This window comes from Salmo trutta, chromosome 4 (assembly GCF_901001165.1).
Source record: "Salmo trutta chromosome 4, fSalTru1.1, whole genome shotgun sequence".
Taxonomy (NCBI): Eukaryota; Metazoa; Chordata; class Actinopteri; order Salmoniformes; family Salmonidae; genus Salmo; species Salmo trutta.
Genome location: NC_042960.1, coordinates 19,148,617 through 19,174,215, shown reverse-complemented (window position 1 = coordinate 19,174,215; position 25,599 = coordinate 19,148,617). Strand labels below are relative to the sequence as shown.

General features: G+C 43.7%; 1 protein-coding gene across 1 annotated transcript in view; it reads right to left on the bottom strand.

Annotated features, from left to right (window-relative positions):
- LOC115191616 (F-box only protein 41-like) overlaps positions 1–6,142 on the bottom strand; it is a 79,817-nt gene extending 73,675 nt beyond the window's left edge. The window contains exons 1-2 of the mRNA XM_029749403.1: positions 5,555–6,142; positions 4,933–5,162 (exon numbers count right to left, since the gene is read on the bottom strand). Coding sequence (XP_029605263.1) covers positions 4,933–5,162; positions 5,555–6,142 — 818 coding nt within the window. The remainder of the gene's footprint in view (positions 1–4,932; positions 5,163–5,554) is intronic.
- Between the last annotated feature and the right edge of the window lie 19,457 nt (positions 6,143–25,599).

The following is a 25,599-nucleotide window of genomic DNA, read 5'->3' as shown; positions in this document are numbered from 1 at the left end:
TCGACAATTTGTTGTTAAAAGCGGCTGCTTGGATCTTTAATTTGAAGACCCTTGCTCCCTTCGGTCTCAAAGTAGACTTTGAGCTGAAGCCATTCTTGTGATTTTGCTATTGTAAATGTTTGAAGGCTTATGTAGCCAAATTGTATCTATGATCGTACGCTATCCATATGTTTTTTGTATGCCATTTTAATTAGAATTAACCAATGATCAGGCCACAGACACCTGTGTGTCTTTTGACACTATATAAATGAGTCATCCAGCAGTGTTTGTTATTATACCCTGATGAAGACAGCTTGTCTGTCGAAACGTTGGACATGGACATGCATCTGACCTCCTAGAGTGTGCAGTTCTCCTTTATTTTTTAAGTGTTCCACTCCGCTAGCCAGCATCTTACCACTGCAAGGACGATCAGCTGTTCATCCTGTCTCCCTGCAGCGCTGTCTAGGCGTCTCACAGTACGGACATTGCAATTTATTGCCCTGGCCACATCTGCAGTCCTCATGCCTCCTTGCAGCATGCCTAAGGCACGTTCACACAGACGAGCAGGGACCCTGGGCATCTTTCTTTTGGTGTCAGTAGAAAGGCCTCTTCAGTGTCCTAAGTTATCATAACTGTGACCTTAATTGCCTACCGTCTCTAAGCTGTTAGTGTCTTAATTAATGAACATGCACCTGTGGAACGGTTATGGTTCATTGAACAAGCATGGGAAACAGTGTTTAAACCCTTTACAATGAAGACCTGTGAAGTTATTTGGATTTTTATGAAATCATCTTTGAAAGACAGGGTCCTGAAAAAGGGACATATATATATATATATAAAAATAAATAGTAAGGAGCATCTAAAGAGAAAAAAAAATGCCTAGGTTTTCAATTCCGATCTGTCAGTCTATTAGCGAGCACCCACATACGCGTGATGAAACATTGAACTTACTGGGATGGCTTAGCTTAACTACATATCACATTACATTTTTATCTTGAGGCAAAACTGTAGTTGTGTAACCCTGAAATTATTTATGTTATCGCAAATGAGTCTAAAAAGACCCTATTTCGGACTGTAGTGGCTGACTGTGTTGAAGTAAAGAGGTTGACTTTCTCTGCTTGCCTATTCTATAAATGGTTGCGTTCTAATTGAATAGCTAGAAAATGATACCTTCCCTTGACAAGGAGATCTAATAACGCTTATATTAGGCCCATATAATTTCATCATTTTATGTAGAAACAGGCTAAACCAAATTTTCAAGACACTAGACGGTTCACAAATATCCTAAAATGATCATTTAATACGACAACTTATATCTCCCATCAGGCTGAGAAGACGCAGCGGCCATCTTTTAGCCATCGTCAACCACACCGCTGAGTCATCTTTTGCGGCTTACCCTGAACATTCACAGTCTGTGATGCGCTTTTTCCATCTCTGCAGCTAGCCTACACTTCAGTGTCAGAAAGACCTTACTGTTGAGTTAGCCAGCTTTTCTTCCACGCAAGGAGAGCCAATGGGTGCATCCCAAATGGCACCCTAGTCCCGATGTAGTGCACTACTTTTGAACATGGACCACAGGTACCTCGCCAATAGTAGGTCAGTTCATTGGGAATAGGGTGCCATTAGGTACACAACCAATGTCTTTGGCATAACGGAGAAAGTCAAAACAACTCAGACAAATGGTAGTCGTGTCCATGACCTTCGAAGAGGGTGCCTTAGCGACAGGATATTCATCACTCTTACAACGACAACATAGTAATTTGGCAGACACACACTTTATCCAAAAGCAAGTTATATCGTACATCAAAATAAGGAGGCTGAAACAACAAGCTTGAAAAAGAGAATGAATCTCAACCAAGATTTTTTTTTGAAATGTTTTTTCAACTTTTCAAAATTGAGTGATATTACCATCTCATAATACCTGAGATGTTGGCCTTGGGCCTCCGCTCTCATATACCGACACTGGCAGGCTGTGTGTGTGTGTTTGGTTTTACTATCCTTGTGGGGACCAGAAGTCCTTACAAGGATAGTAAAATAAGAAATTATTGCAAGTGGAGACATTTCACCAGTCCCCACAAAGAAAAAGGCTATTTTAGGCTTAGGAGTTAGGTTTAGGGAAAATAGGACATTGAATGGGAATCAATCGTTTGTTCCCCACATTGAAACTGTGCGCGCTGTGTGCATTGGTATGTGCGATGGCAGTGATGTGGCCATGACGACCTCCCAGGCCTTGCTCTGGAGAGTATCTATCCGTCCGTCTGTCTGCAGACGGCCAACGTATTATCTAGCCCTAATAAGCAGACTAAGTGCTGAGTTAGAGAGAGGGAGGGAGGGGTAAGGACAGACAGGAAGGGGTTGCTTTAACATCCTACACTGTGCAATGATGCTCTGTGTGCCTCTTCTACTAACGTTCCAATGCATCATTAATGCTAGCTAAGCTGAACTTACAATGCCAATCATTTTCATTTAAAATCAGGGAGTCACCATTGAGACTGGTATCTCTTACAAGGAAGCCCTGCATATACAATTTCATAAAACACAATCAAATACAATATAAAACAAATAAAATAAAGCTGAACATATATTGAACGGGCAAACCTAAACACACACAAAACAGGCAACAAAATCAAACATTTCTTCATGATAAGAATCCTCTGTTCACTGCCTGAACTGCCCAAGGGACACTAAAGTATCTACTCAAAATGTATTTTGGAGATCATTCCAAACATGTGGAGCAAGAAAACAAAAAGGCTGACTTACCTAACTGTAGACACCAAAGGAGTCTCCAGAGTTATCAAACCCCTTCACAGGGTTGGTTAACTTGTCATTTTAAATCTTAACAGTGAAGTTAGGTAAGTCGGAAGCTTGTGGAGCAGGGCTTTGTAAACAAAAAGAGCGTAATGTGATCTACTTGACTTCAAAAAGAGGTCCAGACAACCTTTTGGTAAAGAACACAGTGATGAGTAAACTATTTCCTGTGATAAAGCAAAGGGCGTTATGAAAAACGACATCCCGGGGTTCAAAAGTAGAGGCAGCTGCACTTTGATAAATAGTTTCAGGCTAAATCAAGAACAGGTAGAAAGGATGACTGCACAATCTGCTTCCTGCTGACTAGACACAATATGTTTCTGTAAAAATAGCCCACTTTCAATCTTAGTTTAACAAGCTCATTCGTATGTTTTATAAACTGTAAATCGTTATAGAACCATCCGATGACTGAAGACGTAATCCATCTAAGTGAGACAATCTTACTCACATGAAACGAACCCTAAACTGAACCACCACGATAAAGTGTGTCAGCTATGCTCATATTCCCCGTCCACCCTGAATGAATTCAGTGTAATGACTATTGCCTTGTTGAAGCTGCCCCAAACACAGTAGGCCAGGTGGTTTGAGCCTTTGTGATACTGGTCCAAATTGTCTCCTATTGGCCAGATGTTGCTGTCCAAGCCACCCTTCAGCCTGACTGGCCAATGAGCATGCTGAAGCACTGAGTGACATGGAGACAGCGGCCAATAGGCACGCTCCAGGCACTGAGAGTTATGGAGACGGCAGCAGGGCCACATCTGGAGGACCGGACGTCCACAGAGAAGCACGAGAGAGAGAGAGAGAGAGAGAGAGAGAGAGAGAGAGAGAGAGAGAGAGAGAGAGGGAGAGAGAGAGAGAGAGAGAGAGAGAGAAGCACGGAGAGAGAGAGAGAGAGAGAGAGAGAGAGAGAGAGAGAGAGGAGAGAGAGAGAGAGAGAGAGAGAGAGAGAGAGAGAGAGAGAGAGAGAGAGAGAGAGAGAGAGAGAAGCACGAGAGAGAGAGAGAGAGAGGAGAGAGAGAGAAAGAGGAAGAAGAAGAGAGCGGGAAAGAGAGCAAGGAGCGTAAGAGAGCGTTGTACCATCCATGTCAGGGTCATTGTTCTGTTTACCCTCAGAGTTCAGCCATGCGTCAGTAACACTGATACAGCTGTGGACAACTGTGTGAACAGGGAGAGAGACCAAAGCACCCAGCATCAGCTGTGAGTTATCCACAAGGGTCCAGGCAAACACACACAGAGTTAGACACAAAACATCAAAGTTAAAGTCAAACAATGTGATGCCTCCTGACTGTTTGGCAGGAAAACCAGGGTACAAACCGTCTCGGTATGTGGCACTAACAGCAGCTTCTGTAAATTGACTCACTTATCCACAAGGGTCCAGATCAACACAAACTCACACAGGGATATCACAGCCACTAAGAATATACTGTTAAGCTAAACCTGTACAGTATATTGTCTGACTCACTTGCAACAGTAAAGAGCTACAGTAGGTAAATACATTAAAGTTTTAGAGCCGGCCTCTTATCAGACTCACTGCTGTTTGTGGGTGCGTTCATACTGTAGGGGGGTGTTGAGTAGTCAGACAAAACAAGTATCTTATTTACAGATATAGGCCATTTCCCTACGATTCTGATCCGAGTATTTTCCTTTAAAAAAAATAATTTTCGGGTGGCAGCGCGAAACTTTCAATCAAGTGCAAGGTGCTAGATGGTCTAAAGAACTCAACTGGCTAGTTAGCCTGTCTGTAAAGAGAAGGGCAGGCTGTACGTTTACCCTCCTTCACCGATTGGATAGAGTGAAGCTGTATTTCTCAGTCCCCTTGCGTCACTCGCTCCTCGCATGTTTCGGTCTGATCATTTAGATCGCTGCTGCATCCTGTTTGCCTACTACAAACATCAACTCAAATGGCGAGGACGTTGGTTAGCTTGCAAGCTATCAATACGCATAATATCTAACAAGCAGGCCGAGGGTAGGGAAAAAAAGATGAACCGCCGATGCACATTCTGAGTAATAGCAAACTTTTCTGCCTGGCCCACTTGTACGAATACATGTATGGCCAAATTGACACACTCCTATCCTTCTGGTAGTAACAGTACAGCTACACTAAGCCTATACACTAAAGGTAAACCACCATATTGTGTGACTCACTGTTGTTTGTGGGTGAGCTCCTCCTCCTTGCTGACCAGGTCCTGCTTGAGGTTGGCCAGCATCTCCACCGAAACGTCCACCTGGCGGGAGAGCTCCGATGCCTTGTCCTCCAGGTCCTGTTTCTCCTGGCCCAGCCGCTCGCTCTCATTCTTGGCCCGCTCCAGCTCGCCGCTCTTCCTCTCCAGCTCCGCCTGCAGCCGGCCCACACGTGCAGCTATCTTCTGCTCCACCTGCAATGGAGGAGGGATCTTGGTTCTAATCCAGTGGTGGTGATGGGAAGTACTTTTTATTTGAGTTTCTTGGTACATATGTAAAAAAATAAAAAAATAAAACATTTGAAAAATTCTGGAAAAAGGGGAGAAAAATACAAAAATATATTTTGTACTTTTCTCTTCCAAAGAGGGGTAGTGGTGGGAAGAAATTCAATAAAATCAATGTTTCCCAAACATCTTCTTGAGTATTCTCAGCAGTTCCACATATTAGTATTCCAGATCTAGCCTGATTCAATTAATGAGCTTGGTGAATAGGCGTGGTAGAGCTGGTATACATTGAATAAGTGGAATGGCTAAGGGGCACTCAAGGAGAGGTTTGGGAAACACTGAAATAAGATGATTACCATTACCTCCTCTGAGAGTTTCTCCAGCCTCTCGTCCAGCTCCAGACGCTCAAAGGCTCTTGCCTTCAGCCTGGCCAGGCCCTCCTCATAGGCCGCCTCCACCGCGCTCGCAGCCACATTCGCCGCCACTGCCACGGCCGTGCTTTGGTTGCCGTGGGGGTCCCCGGCTGCGCTCATGGCTTTCTTCACAAAGATCTCCCCCAGGGGGAACTCTACATTGGGGATGTAGCGAGCCGCGGCGTTGGAAGTTGTGGATAAACCGCCGAGGTCGTCCGGGCAGGGAAGCTCGCGGCACTGGAAGCGGCGCTCCTTGAAGTCCCTGAAGGCGGAAGACCGGAGTTGAAGACCGTCGAAGGGGTCGTTAATGTTGTTGCTGTGGTTAACGCCGGGGACTGAAGGAGCGAGGAGAAGGTCTCCGTCGGCCACCAGGGGGAGTAGCGCAGCTGCGTCGCACACACTGTTGGACTTGGACAGCACGTAGAGCGTTTCGTAGGTATGGTTGTACTCCAGGTGGGCACGGAGGGAGGACAGCGACCGGAAGCGCTTGTGCTCCCCGCAACGAGGACAGCGGTAGGGCAGGTCCAGAGAAGCCATTCCGCGAGAGGCCGCCGGGGGGGGGGGGGGGGGCCCTCACGCGGCACAGCGCTCAGTGGTGCCGATACGCCACGGGCTTACTACTCACCGAGAATTGGGCGGATCCTCTCATGGTACAAAAACGGTGGTGGTGAGATGAGGGTGGCGGTGGGAGTTAGATGAGGGCGAGAAGGAAGACGGATGTCTGAGGGAGGCGAGAAGAAGACCAAAGGCCATTCACGCCATCACACACACTGGAAATCTGACACAGATTCAGAATCTTCTTAGGTTGTCGATTTGTTCCTCTTGTCACCGTTACTCCTGCCTCACCATTACCTTTGGCCCTGAAAGAAACAGTGAAAGAGAGTTGACATTTTCATTACTTATATAGACCACACTTTGCCTTGGAATGTATGGTGCACAATGCTATTGCAAAAACTAAAAACAAGTGAGCATCTACTGCATCTAGCATGAGAGTTACTTTAAAAAAAATGTAACACAGCCGAGCTACTCTTTTTTTCTAGCTTCAAATAGGCACATTCTTCTCCAGCTCCTTAGTGCACTACTACTACTGTCTCTTGTACACTACTACTGTCTCTTGTACACTGTGTTGTCTTTATAACTGGTAAAATAATGGTTAATAAAAAATAAATAAAAATCTGATTTTTTTTTTTTTTCGCAAATGATATTTATATTTTCCCCAAATGATGTTAAGATGCATTTTTCTTTGTTTTATATTATACATTTTTTACTCAACATTACAATTGTTCATAGAGAAACAACGAAATTGGATGTTCTGAGTCGATGTCATTGCTTAAATCATTAGATTGTTTCTGCACTGAGGAATTACCATCTTCAGATAATGTTTTTATAATTTAATCTGCGGATTTGATGTATCGAGCTCAAAAAAAGAATTGTAAAAGTAGGGAGTCAAATTAACATCTTTCACATATGGGATTTGACGTTTAAAAAGTGCCGTTCAAAAAGAGCAGCTTGTTCCCAAACAACCCACCCCCATTGGCTACACATGGAGTGATATACAACCGTCCGCACCACAGACAAAAAGGGGCAAAATTGCTGGGAATTAATTGGCAGATAGTGTAAAGTATGGCTAACCAGGTGGGGGATAATGTCAATGTTGCGGTGACTAGATAGACACTGCAAGCTCCCACCTGATACGTGTGCGATTTGTTTATAACAGTTTGCGGTAGAACACGTGAAAATTGCATGTACTTTCAGAATTGTTTGGCGAGCTACTGGTCTAGTGAATCATCGTATTAAGTCATTTGAATGTGGTATAGTTAAGATCTAGCTAAAGCAGTGGTCACCAACCTTAAGAGTCAAGATCACCGAGTCAAAGTGCGAGCTGAGATCTACCGCACATATTTTTTTACTTGACAAAAACGTAAGCCTACCCAACATTATCCAATTAAAAGTAGCTTTGTGCAGTAGGCTACGACCCAGTACATTATCACTGCATATTGGCTATGCTTGAATTGCCTTGCCAACGTTGTTCTGATGGTCAGTCTGAGGGGAGGGAGGGGAGCAGCGGCAAGGCTGCAGCTCACTCTCTCTTCCTCCGCTGAGAAAAGGGCACAGTCTTCCAGCTGATGGCGAAACGCAAGTCGCACTGCATTATTTCTGCCTCATGCACCAATTCATGTTGTTACTCCTATGACCAGAGAAAGTGAAATACTCCTCGATATATACTGCTCAAAAAAATAAAAGGAAACACTTAAACACCACAATGTAACTCCAAGTCAATCACACTTCTGTGAAATCAAACTGTCCACTTAGGAAGCAACACTGATTGACAATAAATTTCACATGCTGTTGTGCAAATGGAATAGACAACAGGTGGAAATTATAGGCAATTAGCAAGACACCCCCAATAAAGAAGTGGTTCTGCAGGTGGTAACCACAGACCACTTCAGTTCCTATGCTTCCTGGCTGATGTTTTGGCCACTTTTGAATGCTGGCGGTGCTTTCACTCTAGTGGTAGCATGAGACGGAGTCTACAACCCACACAAGTGGCTCAGGTAGTGCAGCTCATCCAGGATTGCACATCAATGCGAGCTGTGGCAAGAAGGTTTGCTGTGTCTGTCAGCGTAGTGTCCAGAGCATGGAGGCGCTACCAGGAGACAGGCCAGTACACCAGGAGACGTGGAGGAGGCCGTAGGAGGGCTACAACCCAGCAGCAGGACCGCTACCTCCGCCTTTGTGCAAGGAGGAGCAGGAGAAGCACTGCCAGAGCCCTGCAAAATGACCTCCAGCAGGCCACAAATGTGCATGTCTGCTCAAACGGTCAGAAACAGACTCCATGAGGGTGGTATGAGGGCCCGACGTCCACAGGTGGGGGTTGTGCTTACAGCCCAACACCGTGCAGGACGTTTGGCATTTGCCAGAGAACACCAAGATTGGCAAATTCGCCACTGGCGCCCTCTGCTCTTCACAGATGAAAGCAGGTTCACACTGAGCACACGTGACAGACATGACAGTCTGGAGACGGCGTGGAGAACGTGCTGCTGCCTGCAACATCCTCCAGCATGACCGGTTTGGCGGTGGGTCAGTCATGGTGTGGGGTGGCATTTCTTTGGGGGGCCGCACAGCCCTCCATGTGCTCACCCGAGGTAGCCTGACTGCCATTAGGTACCGAGATGAGATCCTCAGACCCCTTGTGAGACCATATGCTGGTGCGGTTGGCCCTGGGTTCCTCCTAATGCAAGACAATGCTAGACCTCATGTGGCTGGAGTGTGTCAGCAGTTCCTGCAAGAGGAAGGCATTGATGCTATGGACTGGCCCGCCCGTTCCCCAGACCTGAATCCAATTGAGCACATCTGGGACATCATGTCTCCCTCCATCCACCAACGCCACACCACAGACTGTCCAGGAGTTGGCGGATGCTTTAGTCCAGGTCTGGGAGGAGATCCCTCAGGAGACCATCCGCCACCTCATCAGGAACATGCCCAGGCGTTGTAGGGAGGTCATACAGACACGTGGAGGCCACACACACACACACACAACTGAGCCTAATTTTGACTTGTTTTAAGGACATTACATCAAAGTTGGATCAGCCTGTAGTGTGGTTTTCCACTTTAATTTTGAGTGTGTGTCTCCAAATCCAAACCTCCATGGGTTGATAAATTGGATTTCCATTGATTATTTTTGTGTGATTTTGTTGTCAGCACATTCAACTATGTAAAGAAAAAAGTATTTAATAAGATTATTTCATTCAGATCTAGGATGTGTTAGTGTTCCCTTTATTTTTTTGAGCAGTGTATATAAAAAAATATAAAAAAAGACAAGCCTATAATAAATAATAATGCAAGTTTATCAGAACCCTGCTCATTCATTGCAGCTGGTTGTAGCATGAGTGGAATTAGGGAGAACGTGCATTTTATGGTTTATAAGTGTTGACAGTGCTGAATAACTTAAACATGAACTTATTCAAACAGCAGCTCTTTGCTGTATTCGTTGAGTCGCTCGTCATGGTTTTAAAAGTTTTTTTTTAATCTCACAGTACCAATTTTACTTCGCGTTCGAGGCTTCTTTCAGAGTCAATGGCTCCGGGAAACTGTGGAGATTGGGAGGTCTGAGCTATCCGATTGGCCAGCTGTAGGCCTATATGTGCACTTGATTTGCTCTCTGGGCCTGCGGGTTAAACGGAGTTCTACCTTCAGAGACATAAAATTGATCAAAAAATGGGAACACTGAATCAAGTGCAGCTACGCAAGCAAAGCGAAACGAATAAAATAAAAGTGGCAGGCAAGGCTTTGTCGTTGTTTCTGTACACAAATGTTTGGTGATCGACTAGGAATGCCTTGGAGATTGACCAGTCCGCGATCGACCGGTTGGTGACCACTGAGCTAAAGCATAGCGCTAATTGGAATATAGCCACAGAAAGCACTGATGCTGGCTGCATTCACAGGTTTCCTAAAATAACAAATCTGCATCTCAGCCCACAAAAGGTGATTGTTTAAGTCTGATGTTTGTTGATGCAATGTGCTGCTGAGCCAACGCTGGAAACAAGAACAGACAGCACAGCATTGTGTCCCAAATGGCACCATATATGGGTCCTGTTCAAAAGTAGTGCACTATAGAGAATATGATGCCATTTGGGACAAACATAGTTTTAGAGGGGACAACTGACAGGCTAAACTCATTTTTAGAAACATCTGACATTTCAGTGAAACGAGGTCGAGACTGCCGAGGATGGAAATTGCTGCTGAATGAAAGAGGAATAATTCTTGCCCTACCCTTCAATGCATTGGTTTATCAGATTATTTATTACCTTTTGGTTAGCAATAAAAATATAGAACGATAGACATCTTTCGATCCTATCCTCACCCAATTATAGATCAGAACGAGGAGATATGATTTTGTTAAAGCCATTTCACTAGACAAGCATTATCGAATGCAGCTCCATTTAACTAATAGCCTACAAGGCTAATTCGATTATTCCTATACACATCAACGGATAAGGGTTTTATAACAGCTAAGTGACACCAGAAACACACAGACCAGATGGACACTGCCCGCTATAACAGACGCAAGTAGTGGAGAGAGAAAAAAATTAAAATCGGGAACTCCTGCCAGTTCTTTCTTTGTGTATGGAACGGAGTCTTTCTTTGCCCCCTTCCCAGAGCGAGGGAATGCGCCTATCGCCGTCTCTCTCGCTCCCTCTCTTCCGATGCATTCTGAATGGATAGACTTCGGGAGCGGAGAGGTAAACATTGAGCCCATTAGTCGGTTTATTTCTGTTTACCGCCGTCCTCGCTACATCTTCAGGGCGACCACGCTAAGTAGCTAACAATGAAGTCTAGAGGGTCGACCCGGTATGCATGTCTGGCTTACCCTTGCCGCCACAGTCAAAGCCTCACAATTCTGCTCACTTTGTGGTCGCCTCACTCGACCCGTTTAAAAAAAAAATTTAAAAAAATCTTTCAGCCCTTCTCTTGCAGGCCTTTGATTCCTGATTCTGCCTGTCAAAGTCATCCCAAATCTAGCGCGGCCCGGTCGACAAATACCATAGGATTTTGCCAAAACAAACAGAGCTGGGACCTGGCTTATTCCAGACAACGAGAGTTGATGAAAACAGCACCCAAAATGCCAAAAGAACTTCAGACCAAGCACGTCAAACCTGATCCCTTTGCTATTTAAAAATGATTTAATTTAGCTATGAATATCTCAGACAGTCAGCGTGACAACAGCAGGCTACAACAGTAGGGTCCATGTTAATGGCATTTAACAGTCCAGTGAGCCCACCCAGCCATCTGCCTATTAGAGTTCGGACGCAGAGTGCGAGCAGTTGGGCCGCTGCGATTAACCTGAAAGTGATGCCCCTCGCTTAATTTAATCGAATTAATTCTGCATGGCATTTGGTTGGTTTTCCAGCAGCTATTGTGGCGTCCCCTGTACCGTCTGATCTAATGAGTGAAGCACGTTTAGCTTCAGCGTAGATTGTCTGCTGGGCTAAAAAAGTCCAGCATGTGAGACGTTGAGGTCAGATACTGTATAAGTAGTGGGTACTTGTTCTGAGTAACAATGAGAGACTGGTGGGTTGGAGTTTCAGCTAAATCCGATCTGACAGTATTGATCGTGGAATTGACTGGTGGCCTAACATCACTGTCCTGACTCAGGACGAAACTGCATATCATTGAGTGAAACAGCCTATCCCACCGATACTAAGCACTGTTAAAACATTTAGCTCAAGTACATTTTTTAAACAAACCTAAGCGTCGATGCTAAATATATTAAGCTTATAATAGATATGTTGAAACACTTAAAATCCTATAATTGTGTTGGCCACATGTTTGTTATTCTTTGGATAAATGCCACTGCAAACTACCATCATCCCCAATTTCAATCCTACCTCTAACCTCACCCTAGCAAAACAGCTCATCGTGATGGCATGTCTATTTCCCCTTGAACAAATTGCTTTCGTTATGATTAGCTTGTGCCGCGTTAGTGGCTCTGCCATAGCTGAGCTGGACAAAGTTACAGGTCTGACACCCAGCGAATTAGGCAGAGAAGGCAGCTTTTAGGCATTCAGTCGAGGGGGATTAGGCATGAGTGTCTACAATGCTTATTAACATACCAAGCGTGTATGACAGTAGACATAATAGCCTGGCACAGACACATCCTTACTCAGCTCAGAAGTGTTCTCATACACCGGCGATCCCTAGACCAGTGCCTGGGTTCAAAAAGTGTTGTCTTTCAAATACTTGTGAGTGTTCACCTGAGCTTGCCTGGAGTGCCAGATGGGCAGGGTTTGCATTTTGGGCGCTGTGTTGTGCTCCCTATAGACTAAGTAACAAATGCACTATGGTTGCGACCCAATTCCCCACCTTTCTCCTGAAGTGTGCACTTTCTCACATGGATTTAACAAAACGGTGGAAACTCCCACCTTCCAATGCACACCATTTCTATGCTTTTAAATCCATGAAAGTTAATTCCCAAGGGCACACTTCTGGGAAAAAATGAGTGGAAAATCATCTAGAATGGGAAGAGCACTGCCAGAGTATAACGCTCATTAAACCAGGAAGGCCATGGTCAGAGATGATAAAAGACACACCCAGAGAGATTTAATTGGCCAATTGGGTGGGAAGGAAGTGAAGCAGCTTGTCAGTCACGTGTCACTTCCTTTGACAGGAATGCAATTGTTGGCGTCCCACTGGCCTGCTCTCACAGTAAGAACTCACTTGGATGTACAGTACTGCTGTAACACACACACGTGCCACGCACACCCAGGTACGGTTTACCCACACACACACTGTCGCTTAACAAAAAGAGCCCCTCTAAAGCATATTCCTCAATAACTGACTGTGTACACATCCAGTTCCAAACGGAACAGAAGACAGCGCATCAGATTGCTTCATCTCTAATGACACCACAGGGAGATCCTGTCGATGCAGTGTTTACCTCAGTCAAGCATAAACACACTCAAACTGTAGCCCACTTACTGCCTGCAATATCCCCCACCTGCCTACAGTACATGCAATAGTCATATACAGACCTGGGTTCAAAGAGTATTTGCTATTGTGGATATACTTCAGCGTCAACAGGTGTCTCCAGTTTTGTTGACATATTGCCGTTGGTGATATATTCCCTTTCCAAACATACCGAGTTTGCCAATGGAACAGTCACAGAAGTGCAAACCCCACTGCACTTGGCACTTCAGGCAGGTTAAACAGGGTACATGAAAGAAAACAAATACTATTTGAACCCAGGTCTGGATGAACAGTATACCACTGTTAGGGCTGTGACGTAATTGAATAACCATGTACCTGACAGTCATGGATGAAGAGACTGTCATGAAAATAACCATCAAAATCATTTAAAATAGGCCTACATTTATTTTTGTATTACTTTATTTTCATGTAGATAAACGACCTAATAACGGGAGTGTTTACTTATAATTATGGTTGCACATTTTGGGGAATATTCAGGAGGTGGAAACTTTCCATGGGAATTAACAAATATATGCAAATTAATACCATTTAAATGTAGATGTTTTTTTGCATTGGATATATTTACCTTATCATATGGACAAACATAAGTAGACATAATTGCAAATTATTAAACCCTTCCATAAAAAAAAAAATCCAAAATTTAGTTACGAATTGAACTGACTTTTCACATGGGATAATTTCACTGAACAACAAAAGGGAATATTGAATGATCCATCGCATCTCCCAAATACATTTTCAACATACATCTGTAAAATGATCGTCTAGACACTAAAGCTTTGGTTGTCTTCCTCTCATGCTGCCATGTCTTCTCCCTGGCCCTCCTCAATGTCTACCTCTTGAACATCAGACTGTGGCCTCATCTCCTCAACCAATATACACAAGCAGCTAGAAAAGCCAAGGCTAGCTTTTTCAAGCAGAAATTTGCTTCCTGCAACACTGTAAAGTCCATGGAGAATAAGAACACCTTCTCCCAACTGCACCGAGGATAGGAAACTGTCACCTCTGATAAATCCACTATAATTGAGAATTTCAATAAGCATTTTTCTACGGCTGGCCATGCTTTCCACCTGGCTACCCCAACCGCGGTCAACAGCACTGCACCCCCCCACAGCTACTTGCCCAAGCCTTCCCCATTTCTCCTTCTCCCAAATCCAGTCAGCTGATGTTCTGAAAGAGCTGCAAAATCTGGACCCCTACAAATCAGCCAGGCTAGACAATCTTGACCCTTTCTTTCTAAAATTCTCTGACGAAATCATTGCAACCCCTATTACTAGCCTGTTCAACCTCTTTCGTGTCGTCTGAGATTCCCAAAGATTGGAAAGCAGCTGCGGTCATCCCCCTCTTCAAAGGGGGGGACACTCTTGACCCAAACTGCTACAGACCTATATCTATCCTACCCTGCCTTTCTAAGGTCTTCGAAAGCCAAGTCAACAAACAGATTACCGACCATGTCGAATCCCACCGCACCTTCTCCGCTATGCAATCTGGTTTCAGAGCTGGTCATGGGTGCACCTCAGCCACGTGCAAGGTCCTAAACGATATCGTAACCGCCATCAATAAGAAACAATACAGTGCTGCCGTATTCATTGACCTGGCCAAGTCTTTCGACTCTGTCAATCATCACATCCTCATCGGCAGACTCAGTAGCCTTGGTTTCTCAAATGATTGCCTTGCCTGGTTCTCCAACTACTTCTCTGATGGAGTTTAATGTGTCAAATCGGATGGCCTGTAGTTCGGGCCTCTGGCAGTTTCTATGGGGGTGCCACAGGGTTCAATTCTTGGGCCAACTCTCTTCTCTGTATACATCAATGATGTCGCTCTTGCTGATGGTGAGTCTCTGATCCACCTCTACGCAGACGATACCATTCTGTATACTTCTGGCCCTTCTTTGGACACTTAACAACCCTCCAGATGAGCTTCAATGCCATACAACTCTCCTTCCGTGGCCTCCAACTGCTGTTAAATACAAGTAAAACTAAATGCATGCTCTTCAACCGATCGCTGCCCACACCTGCCCGCCCGTCCAGCATCACTACTCTGGACGGTTCTGACTTAGGTATAGGTAGTTGTCCACATATTCTAAGTGTCTGGTTAGACTGTAAACTTTCCTTCCAGACTCACATCAATCATCTCCAATCCAAAGTTAAATCTAGAATCGGCTTCCTATTTCGCAACAAAGCATCCTTCACTCATGCTGCCAAACATACCCTCGTAAAACTGACCATCCTACCGATCCTCGACTTCGGCGATGTCATTTACAAAATAGCATCCAATACCCTACTCAATAAACTGGATGCAGTCCATCACAGTGCCATCTGTTTTGTCACCAAAGCACCATATACTACCCACCACTGCGACCTGTACGCTCTCGTTGGCTGGCCCTTGCTTCATACGTCGCCAAACCCACTGGCTCCAGGTCATCTACAAGACCCTGCTAGGTAAAGTCCCCCCATATCTCAGCTCACTGGTCACCATAGCAGCACCCACCTGTAGCACGCGCTCCAGCAGGTATATCTCTCTGGTCACCCCCAAAGCCAATTCCTCCTTCGGCCATCTCTCCTTCCAGGTCTTTGCTGCCAATGACTGGAACGAACTACAAAAAATCTCTGAAACTGGAAACACATCTCCCTCACTAGCTTTAAGCACCAGCTGTCAGAGCAGCTCACAGATCACTATACCTGTACATAGCCCATCTAGAATTTAGCCTAAACAACTACCTCTTCCCCTACTGTATTTTTTTAGCTCCTTTGCACTTTCTTCCACTACAAATCTACCATTCCAGTGTTTTACTTGCTATATTATATTTACTTTGCCACCATGGCCTTTTTTGCCTTTACCTCCCTTATCTCATTTGCTCACATTGTATATAGACTTATTTTTCTACTGTATTATTGACTGTTTGTTTTACTCCATGTGTAACTCTGTTGTAGGTGTCGAACTGCTTTGCTTTATCTTGGCCAGGTCGCAATTGTAAATGAGAACTTGTTCTCAACTTGCCGACCTGGTTAAATAAAGGTGAAATAAAAAATATTCACTGCCACTTTCCAACCTTGTTGAGGATGGCTCGTTGTCAGGCTCAAAAAGCCTCAAATGTACAGATGAATAGCTAAGCAGTTAGATTAAACTACTCCTTCGTAAGATACACGTTTCATTTTTTTTTTATGTATGGAAACAGGTGAATTAACACTCAGCAGGCTCAAGCAAGCTAAAACCTATATGGTAGCAAAAACTACCTAGCCGAAATTGTTAACAAGTTAGAAATTATTTAGACACTTTGCTGTAAGCTACTACTTACTAGTTAACAAAAAAAAAAGTAATAAAATATATTCACCCCACCCAGTATTGTAATCAAAACTTACCAGAAAGCATGTAGTCCTTGGCTCAGACAGTGTAGTAGTGTGGGCTCAATAGCATCTCATTAGTGTGCAAGATCTTAAGAATCATCTGTGCATGTGATGGAAGAATGCACTGCGCATGTGATGGAAGAATGCACTGTGCATGCAGAGGGTTGCAATGCCATTGAATTGGGGATAGTTTAACCAAAATATGCCACAAGACCTAGAATTGCCTTGTATCCCACAAAAAAAGTTCACTGTTATAAGCTAACTTTGAGGAATTTAAGCAAAATTGCCAAAATTCCAGGACTTAACTTCCTATTTAAAATTTCCGGAAATTTCCTGGAAAGTTTGACCCTTTTCAGCCCTAATTATAAGCAACTGTTTTGCCATTATCTGGTATGGTATAGTTTGATACAGAATGTATAGACTGTGCTGCCCTCCAATCCCCGCAAAGTAGAATAATCAGTGTTAGGCCGCAATAAACTTTTATGAATGCCCATGTGGTAGACTACAGTTTGTAAACAGGCAATTTACCATTAATCCCTGTCATTTGGTTACATTTTTGTTAATTTTACCGTTTCATTCTCGGAGTTTAAATGTTATTTGCAGAGTTCACAACTTGCTACACTTGTGAGAAACAAGTTTTGGTTTATTTCATACCACCATTTACGCGCTCCATGTGAGCAATGAGCATGCGTCTGGTTTCTCTGTCCTGTTAACGTTGACAGAGCGCACATGCCTGAACACTGCATAGAAGTACCTGGCCTGCTTCTCGCAAATGTAGTAAAGTGCACAACTGCGCTTCTCAGTGTTTTTTCACCTTCACCTCACAAATTAGAAGAGTTCCTCACAGTATTTGAAAAATCTTACCAACACTCTTCCTCTTGATAATCAACGTTGCTAATAAATAGGCCATTGACATGTTGCGCGTATTTGTTTCTATTTGAACGATTGTCAATTTAATCTTCATAGCATAGCTGTCCCCTTCATTACTTTCCTTGTCAATTCATTATCTTCTAGCCTACTTTCAGAAAAGCCTACAAGTAGGCCTACGTTTAATACGTTTTAAGGAAAGGAGAAATATTTGCTTGTGTCTGACATACGCTGTTGGCTGTGATTGACTGGCGCTTAAACGGGGGAGTGCGTTTGAGTTTCCTAAAGTAGCCTGGGCGAACTCCATCTCTTTAATAAGAATCAAAACGCTCCGGTCATAATTTAATCTTGTAAAATGGCCTCTCAATAGCTTAGATTACATTATTGATTTCATTACGGCGTTCTCTTCGAAGAAAATATATGTTAATGCCACTGTCTTCGAATGACGCGGCAGCGTTTGTGACGTTATACGAACATTTGGTACAAGTGGGAGAAACCCCATCGGACTTAATTTGAATGGTTGGGTGTCAAAATAGGATTTGTATTCAAAACAATCATATGCAGAAAAGCCAACAGACAAAGTAGGCATAGATCTTAAGTTTGACTCCATTAATGTGACAATACGAAAATGAGACAGATCCTCTCCAACCTGGCATTTCTTCATTTGTTGATTAATATTTGTAAGTAATAACCTGAATAATAATAATGAAATACCAAGATAATAACGAAGTGTAATGGCTGATTTCAAATAAGCATTTCCATGTAAACAAGTATACAAACAGAACTGTTACACACACACACACACACACACACACACACACACACACACACAGGTGGTTGGCCTGGCCAATTACCTTAACCTCAAATATTAAGACCGTCACAGCCCTAACTGCATGTCTGTGAGGGGATCCTCCCTTCCACACATGCACACAATCCTGGCTCTTCACAGCAGCAGGCACCTGGGGGCTTCCACTGTGTTCTCAGAATCATGCAAGCCTGCAGGGGTAAGACTTGTACAGGGCAGTACAGTATTGATCTAATATGATATTTACTGTATCAGATGTTACTGTATCACTTATCCTCATGTCTACACAGCATTGAAATGGTTTTGTTCTAACTGACGACATTCAGTTGTTTCCCTGCATGACCCTATTGTGACTAACCTCAGCTCTTCAAGTCTAGACTTTAAAACAATGAAGGGGACCTTTAAAACTGAGATAAAGTTTAAAGAGCCTTCCCTGGCTGGCAGGCAGGCAAACTGTAACGATCTCACAAAACCTCTTTATTGGCGTCCGTTTCTAGTCAGGCTTCCAGACAAGAAGGAATCGAAATGAGGCAGGATTAACGGCAAGTCAATATGCCATAAATCCCAGTGAAATAGAGCAACACCGTTATTTCAATTCAAATGGTTTCAGCCAAAGTTTTGTGCGATTAACATTCAAATTGGTTGCGTCCCAAATGACTCCCTACATAGTAGTGCATTCGGCTTGGGCGGTATACCAGGGTATTTTGAAATATCCACGGTATGATTTTTTTTTTAATACTGTCAATATTAAATACTTAGTAGTCAACTTGTGCAATAGCTCGGTTAATAGATAAAGCAGATTGTGTTCTTAATTTCACCTGTTGCGTTTTTTCATTTTGAAGCTGTTCCCCAAAGCAGCAGATTGTAAACAAACATACCATGACTGGCTCAAAGAAGCTTTTGTGTCATGACGATCCAATGTTGTCCAGCTCACAGAGAGGTGGTCAAGTTACTAATTCACTACTAAATGTTTGCCAGCTAAATACAATATCTTATAAAAGTCTCAAAATAAATTCCCTTCAGCTCAGGGCTCCAGCTATGCATTTGGTTTGTTAACTTCCTAGCTCATGTGGCTAACTTGCAAGATTAAGCTTCTTGGTTACATTGATTACAGCGTGCCTCTGAACGGGGTATGGTAGTAGGTGCCAGGCGCATCAGTTTGAGTGTGTCAAGACCTGCAACGCTGCTGGGTTTCACACTCAACAGTTTCCCCGTGTATCAAGACTGGTCCACCAAGGACATCCAGCCAACTTGACAACTGCGGGACACACCGGAGTCAACATGGGTCAGCATCCCTGTCGAACGCTTTCAACGCCTTGCCCCCGACGAAGTCCATGCCCCCGACGAATTGAGGCTGTTCTGAGGGTAAAAAGGGGGGCGAGGCTGAGAAGAACATTGAAATAATGTTTGCCTGTGGGGGTCTGCAGAATCTAGCAGGTCTAAAAATGGAAGTCTCTGGGGATACCAGCTAACTCCAGAATCCCATTCTGCTGTGATGAAAGGATCTGTGGCATGCTAACAGGAAGTTGAAATGACTCATCAGTGAAAGGTTGCAGAGAGAGAAAGAGTAGATCAAGACAAGGTGGTGGCAGCAGAGCGGGAGTGAAAAAAACCCCAGTGAGGGCAAGCGGGCACAGAGAGCCGAGGGGTTGAGCTGTGGGTGTTGGGGAGGGAGACAGATGGTAGAGGAAACAAGTGACATGGAGGTAAGAGACTCCAGCAGTAGACAGGCCAGGAGGGCATCAGCCACTGTGAATAACACCTGACTTATTTTAAGAGGGAGGGAAGAAGAGGAGATTGCTGGTGTCACTATTATCAAGTGCGGGCGATTTGGTTAGCCAGCGTCCTAGGAATGAGGGTGTATCCTTCCCAGTGAGGGTTAAGGAAGTTTAGCATTTTTGCTTTATTTTGAATAAGATTATACCAATTATGCTATTATAGTATGCCTGATTGCTTTAGCCTTCCTGCCTTGACTGGCCAAGCAGAGACAATAATGTACAGTGTTTTGAATAATTCTTCTGTTGTAGGGCTGAGTCTAAGATAGAACCCTATTCCCTACTACACCGTGTGCTAGTGTTAACAAGAGCACTCAAAAATAGTAGCCTGCAATATATAACACCCCCCTTTCAGACAAACAGATCCACAGACCAACTGATTGACCTCCTTGAGCTAATAACACAATGAGCTTTCCAGTTCCATCAGTATCATCTCACTGTGTAGATGCAGAGAAGCTGACCTTTAATTAGGCCCAGAGGGAATCCGAGGGAGACGACCCATCATGTGCCCATCACCAATTGGCTTTTAAAACGACGTCCAGTGGCTTTTAATTAAACAATCCATACTGCTGGCCCACAATAGATACGTACTCATCCAAAAATCAGAGGTTTGCTGAAATCAGAAGCACTGAAATCAGTGCCCGAATTGCATCTCATTATCGGTAAGCACTGTACAGTTGGAGAGAGATGCATCACGTCCTCATTTTGATCTATGATAAAGTAAATGTTTTGCCTGGAGGTGTGGAGAGAATAGAGAAGCAAGGCAGGATGTGGCTGGCTAATAACCGGCACAGAGTCTTCTACCGCTGCAGTGCTTCACGCGGAGGTGGTGTTGTGGCATTTAGCGGTGCCAAGACTCTGCAAGGTGCAACACAAGCATCTGCCTACTCTTAGTCAGTGTTGTTCAGACTGTTCAAGGGCTTTATTCTGAAGATGTGAAGTAGAAAGTTTACGAGTGAGAGGAATTAAATATACATTTTATTCAGGCATGTAATTAAACATATTGGCGAACGTTATGACAATAACTAACATGCGCCTGTGTTTTACTGTGTTCCCATTGGCTCCACAGATTCCCATATCTCCTTACTGTAAAAGGGCTTCTGCTATGATTGTAAAGTTCCAGCAACTTTCCCAAAATTCCCAGGTATTCAAGAAATCAGTTAGCAGATTCCACAAATCAGGAGGGAATAAGCAGGAAATACAGAATCCTCCAAACAAGATTTCTGGAAAGGTTACCAGATTTTAGCTACCCTAGCTTTTGCCTTACCTCTAACACTGGTTTACTGAAAACCCCAATGCTGGCTAGGCTTTAGCATGAGTGTGTCAAAGTGTTAGTCCTGAGTAAGCCACGGGTTCTCCCAAGACAGGCCAATCACACAGCAGAGTGCCAATCCCATAGCCAGCCAACTGAACAGAATGTCGAAGTCCTCTTCGGGGATGCCCACTCTATTCAAAATGGACTGGACTGTGTCACACAATGGTCTACCTTTCCTTCATGACAGTTGATAGAGATTGATGGGTGAAAGCCATGGTGGGAAGTAGAAACCTGTTTGCTACTTTCATGTGTAAGTGGTTATGAAGGACAGGAGATAAGGAGACAAGGAGACTGTTTAAGAATATTGGGTCACAGCTACTGTGTGAAGGAAAAGAGACAAGAAAAAGGTGGGAATTTTTAAGAGTAGCTACACTGTGGATGCAGCCGTTGAGCATTGAGAAGACACTGCTACTGTACTGTGACTAGGGTTGCAAAGGGTCGGAAACTTTCCAGTAAATTGGCGAAATTTCTCAGGAAATTTTCCAAGGGAAGTTAAGCCCTGGAATTTTGCTAAAATTCTTCAACAAAAAAAAAGTTAGCTTATAACAGTGAACCTTTTTTGTGGGATAAACATAAGGCAGTTCTAGGTCTTGTGACATATGGTTAAACTATCCACAATTCAATAGCATTGCAACCCTCTGAATGCACAGTGCACTCTTCCATCGCATGTACAGATGATTCTCAAGATCTTGCACACTAATGAGATGCTATTGAGCCCACACTACTACACTGTATGAGCCAAGGACTACATGCTTTCTGGTAAGTTGATTACAATACTGGGTGAGGTGAATATATTTTATACGACATGATGTTTTGTTAACCTGTTGGGGCTAGGGTGCAGTATTTGCACGGCCGGATAAAAAACGTACCCGATTTAATCTGGTTACTACTCCTGCCCAGTAACTAGAATATGCATATAATTGGTGGTGAATGGTGTCTGTGAGTATAACAGAACTCATTTGGCAGGCCAAAACCTGAGAAGAATCCAAACAGGAAGCGCTCTCTCTGACCATTTCATGGCCTTATTGATCATCTCTAACAAAAACAGGGGATCTCTGGCATGACGTGACATTTTCTAACGCTCCCATAGGCTCTCAGAAGGCGCCAGAAAGCTGAATCATGGCTTTGCAGCCCATGGCTGAAAACCAGTAGCGCATTTTGTAAGTGGTCGATCTGAGGACAATGGGACGGGGCGCGTGTGCCCGAGTCGACTCCATGTTTACTTTCTCTCTCTTTGAACGAAAACCACCACTCCCGGTCGGAATATTATCGCTTTTTTAACGAGAAAAATGGCATAAAAATTGATTTTTAAACAGCGGTTGACATGCTTCGAAGTACGGTAATGGAATATTTAGAAATGTTTTGTCACGAAACACGTCGGGCGCGTGACCCTCATTTACCCTTCGGATAGTGTCTTGAACGCACGACCAAAACACTGCCATTTGGATATAACTATGGATTATTTGGGACCAAACCAACATTTGTTATTCAAGTAGAAGTCCTGGGAGTGCATTCTGACGAAGAACAGCAAAGGTAATAACATTTTTCTTATAGTAAATCTGACTTTGGTGAGGGCTAAACTTGGTGGGTGTCTAAATAGCTAGCCCTGTGATGCCGGGCTATGTGCTTTCACCGAAAAGCCATTTTTAAAATCGGACATATCGAGTGCATAGAGGAGTTCTGTATCTATAATTCTTTAAATAATTGTTATGTTTTTTGTGAACGTTTATCGTGAGTAATTTAGTAAATTCACCGGAAGTGTTCGGTGGGAATGCTAGTCACATGCTAATGTAAAAAGCTGGTTTTTGATATAAATATGAACTTGATTGAACAGACATGCTTGTATTGTATAACATAATGTCCTAGGTGTGTCATCTGATGAAGATCATCAAAGGTTAGTGCTGCATTTAGCTGTGGTTTGGGTTTATGTGACATTATATGCTAGCTTGAAAAATGGGTGTCTGATTATTTCTGGCTGGGTACTCTGCTGACAATCTAATGTTTTGCTTTCGTTGTAAAGCCTTTTTGAAATCGGACAGTGTGGTTAGATTAACGAGAGTCTTGTCTTTAAAATGGTGTAAAATAGTCATATGTTTGAGAAATTGAAGTAATAGCATTTCTAAGGTATTTGAATATCGCGCCACAGGATTACACTGGCTGTTGAGTAGGTGGGACGCAAGCATCCCACCTAGCCCATAGAGGTTAACTAGTAAATAGTAGCCTACAGCAAAGTGTTTAAATAATTTCTAACTTGTTAACAATTTGTTAGTTTTTGCTACCATGTGGGTTTTAGCTTGCTTGAGTCTGCTGAGTGTTAATTCACCTGTTTCCATACACGTTTCATTTTAAAACATTCATCTTACTGCACATGGAATTGTATTTGTGTTTTTAACAACAAAAAGTCATCTTTACAGGAAAATGCCACGGGCACTATTTGATGTGTAGAGACATTTCACTGCAGCTAATGTAGAAGGAAAAGCTGTGTACATTTGCAAATAGTGTCAAATCATATGTGAAGAATGCAACAAAGATGCAGAGTCATCTGGCCAAGTGCATAAAGTTCCCTCAGTGCTCACAACAAGCAACCTCTGACAAAAGTCCCTCTGCTTCTATTCGAGGTGAAAATGATGAAGACACCTTATCGATAGCAACAGCTCATGGTCCTCCTGGAATCAGAAGTTTGACTCAGTGGAGGAACGTAGTCAGAGAAATGCTGATGAATGTCTTGCTCGAGCTGTATATGCAACTTGTTCACCTCTGATGCTCACAGGCAATGTGTATTGGAAGAGATTTCTGAATGTTCTTCGCCCAGCATACACCCCTCCTAATCAGACATGCTTTATCTACTAATTTGCTGGATGCAGAGTTCAGAGTTCAAGCAAATCATAGAGAAAGCAGACTATTGCAATCATCTCTGATGGGTGGTCGAATGTTGGTGGGCAAGGAATAATTAACTCCATCTCCACCCCTCAACCAGTTTTCTACAAGAGCACAGACACACCGGTCTCTACATTGCAGATGAGCTGAAGGCAGTCAATGACCTTGGAACACAGACGGTATTTGCACTGGTGGCAGACAATGCTGCGAACATGAAGGCTGCTTGGTCTAAAGTGGAGGAGTCCTACCCTCACATCACACCCATTGGCTGTGCTGCTCATGCATTGAATGTGCTCCAAGGACATCATGGCACTGAAAACAATAGATACACTCTACAAGAAAGCCAAGGAATTGTTGAGGTATGTGTAGGATCATCAAGTTATAGCAGCAACACCCATTGCGGTGGTATTGTCATCAAATTTGACAGTCTCCTGGAGAGGAAGGAGTCTCTCCAAGAAATGGCCATATCACAGTCTGCCGATATGGACAGCCCCATCAAGAGGATCCTCACGGATGATGTATTTTGGGAGAGAGTGGTAAGCAGCCTGAAACCTATAGCAGTAGCCATTGCACAGATTGAGGGAGACAATGCCATCCTGTCTGATGTTCAGACTCCGATTGCAGATGTAAGAAGAAAGCCATACTGCCCTGCTCACTTCACTGATGTGCCAAGCAGAGGATACTGCAGTTCTGAAATACATAAAAATGCATGAAGACTTCTGCCTGAAGCCCATACACGCCGCAGCATACATGTTGGATCCCTAAGTATGCTGGCAAGAGCATCCTGTCTGGTGCAGAGATCAACATGGCTTATGGTGTCATCACTACCGTGTCTCGCCACCTTGGCCTCGCCCTCGCCATGAGGGCAAGGTTCTTGGCAGTCTGGTGAAATACACGTCCAAGCAAGGGCTTTGGGGTGGAGATGCAATATGGCAGTCGTGCCAACATGCATCTCATCAGCCACCTGGTGGAAGGGACTTTGTGGATCTGAGGCACTTTCCCCTGTTGCCTCAATCATTCTCCAAATCCCACCAACATCAGCTGCCTCAGAGCGCAGCTGGTCCTTGTTTGGGAACACACACACATCAAAACAAGCTGACCAATACAAGGGTTGAAAAATTGGTGGCCATCCGAGCAAATTTGAGGCTTTTTGAGCCTGACAACGAGCCATCCTCAACAAGGTTGGAAAGTGACAGTGAATATGAGGCCTCAGAGTCTGATGTTCAAGAGGTGGACATTGAGGAGGGCCAGGGAGAAGACATGGAAGCATGAGAGGAAGACAACCAAAGCTTTAGTGTCTAGACGATCATTTCACAGATGTATGTTATATGTATTTGGGAGATGCGATGGATCATTCAATATTCCCTTTGGTTATTCAGTGAAATCATCCCATGTGAAGAGTCAAATCATTTAATTACAGTTCAATTTGTAATTAAATTGTTTTTTGTTTTTTTTTCTTTTGGAAGGATTTAATCATTTGCAATTATGTCTACTTGTGTGTGTCCATATGGTAAATATATCCA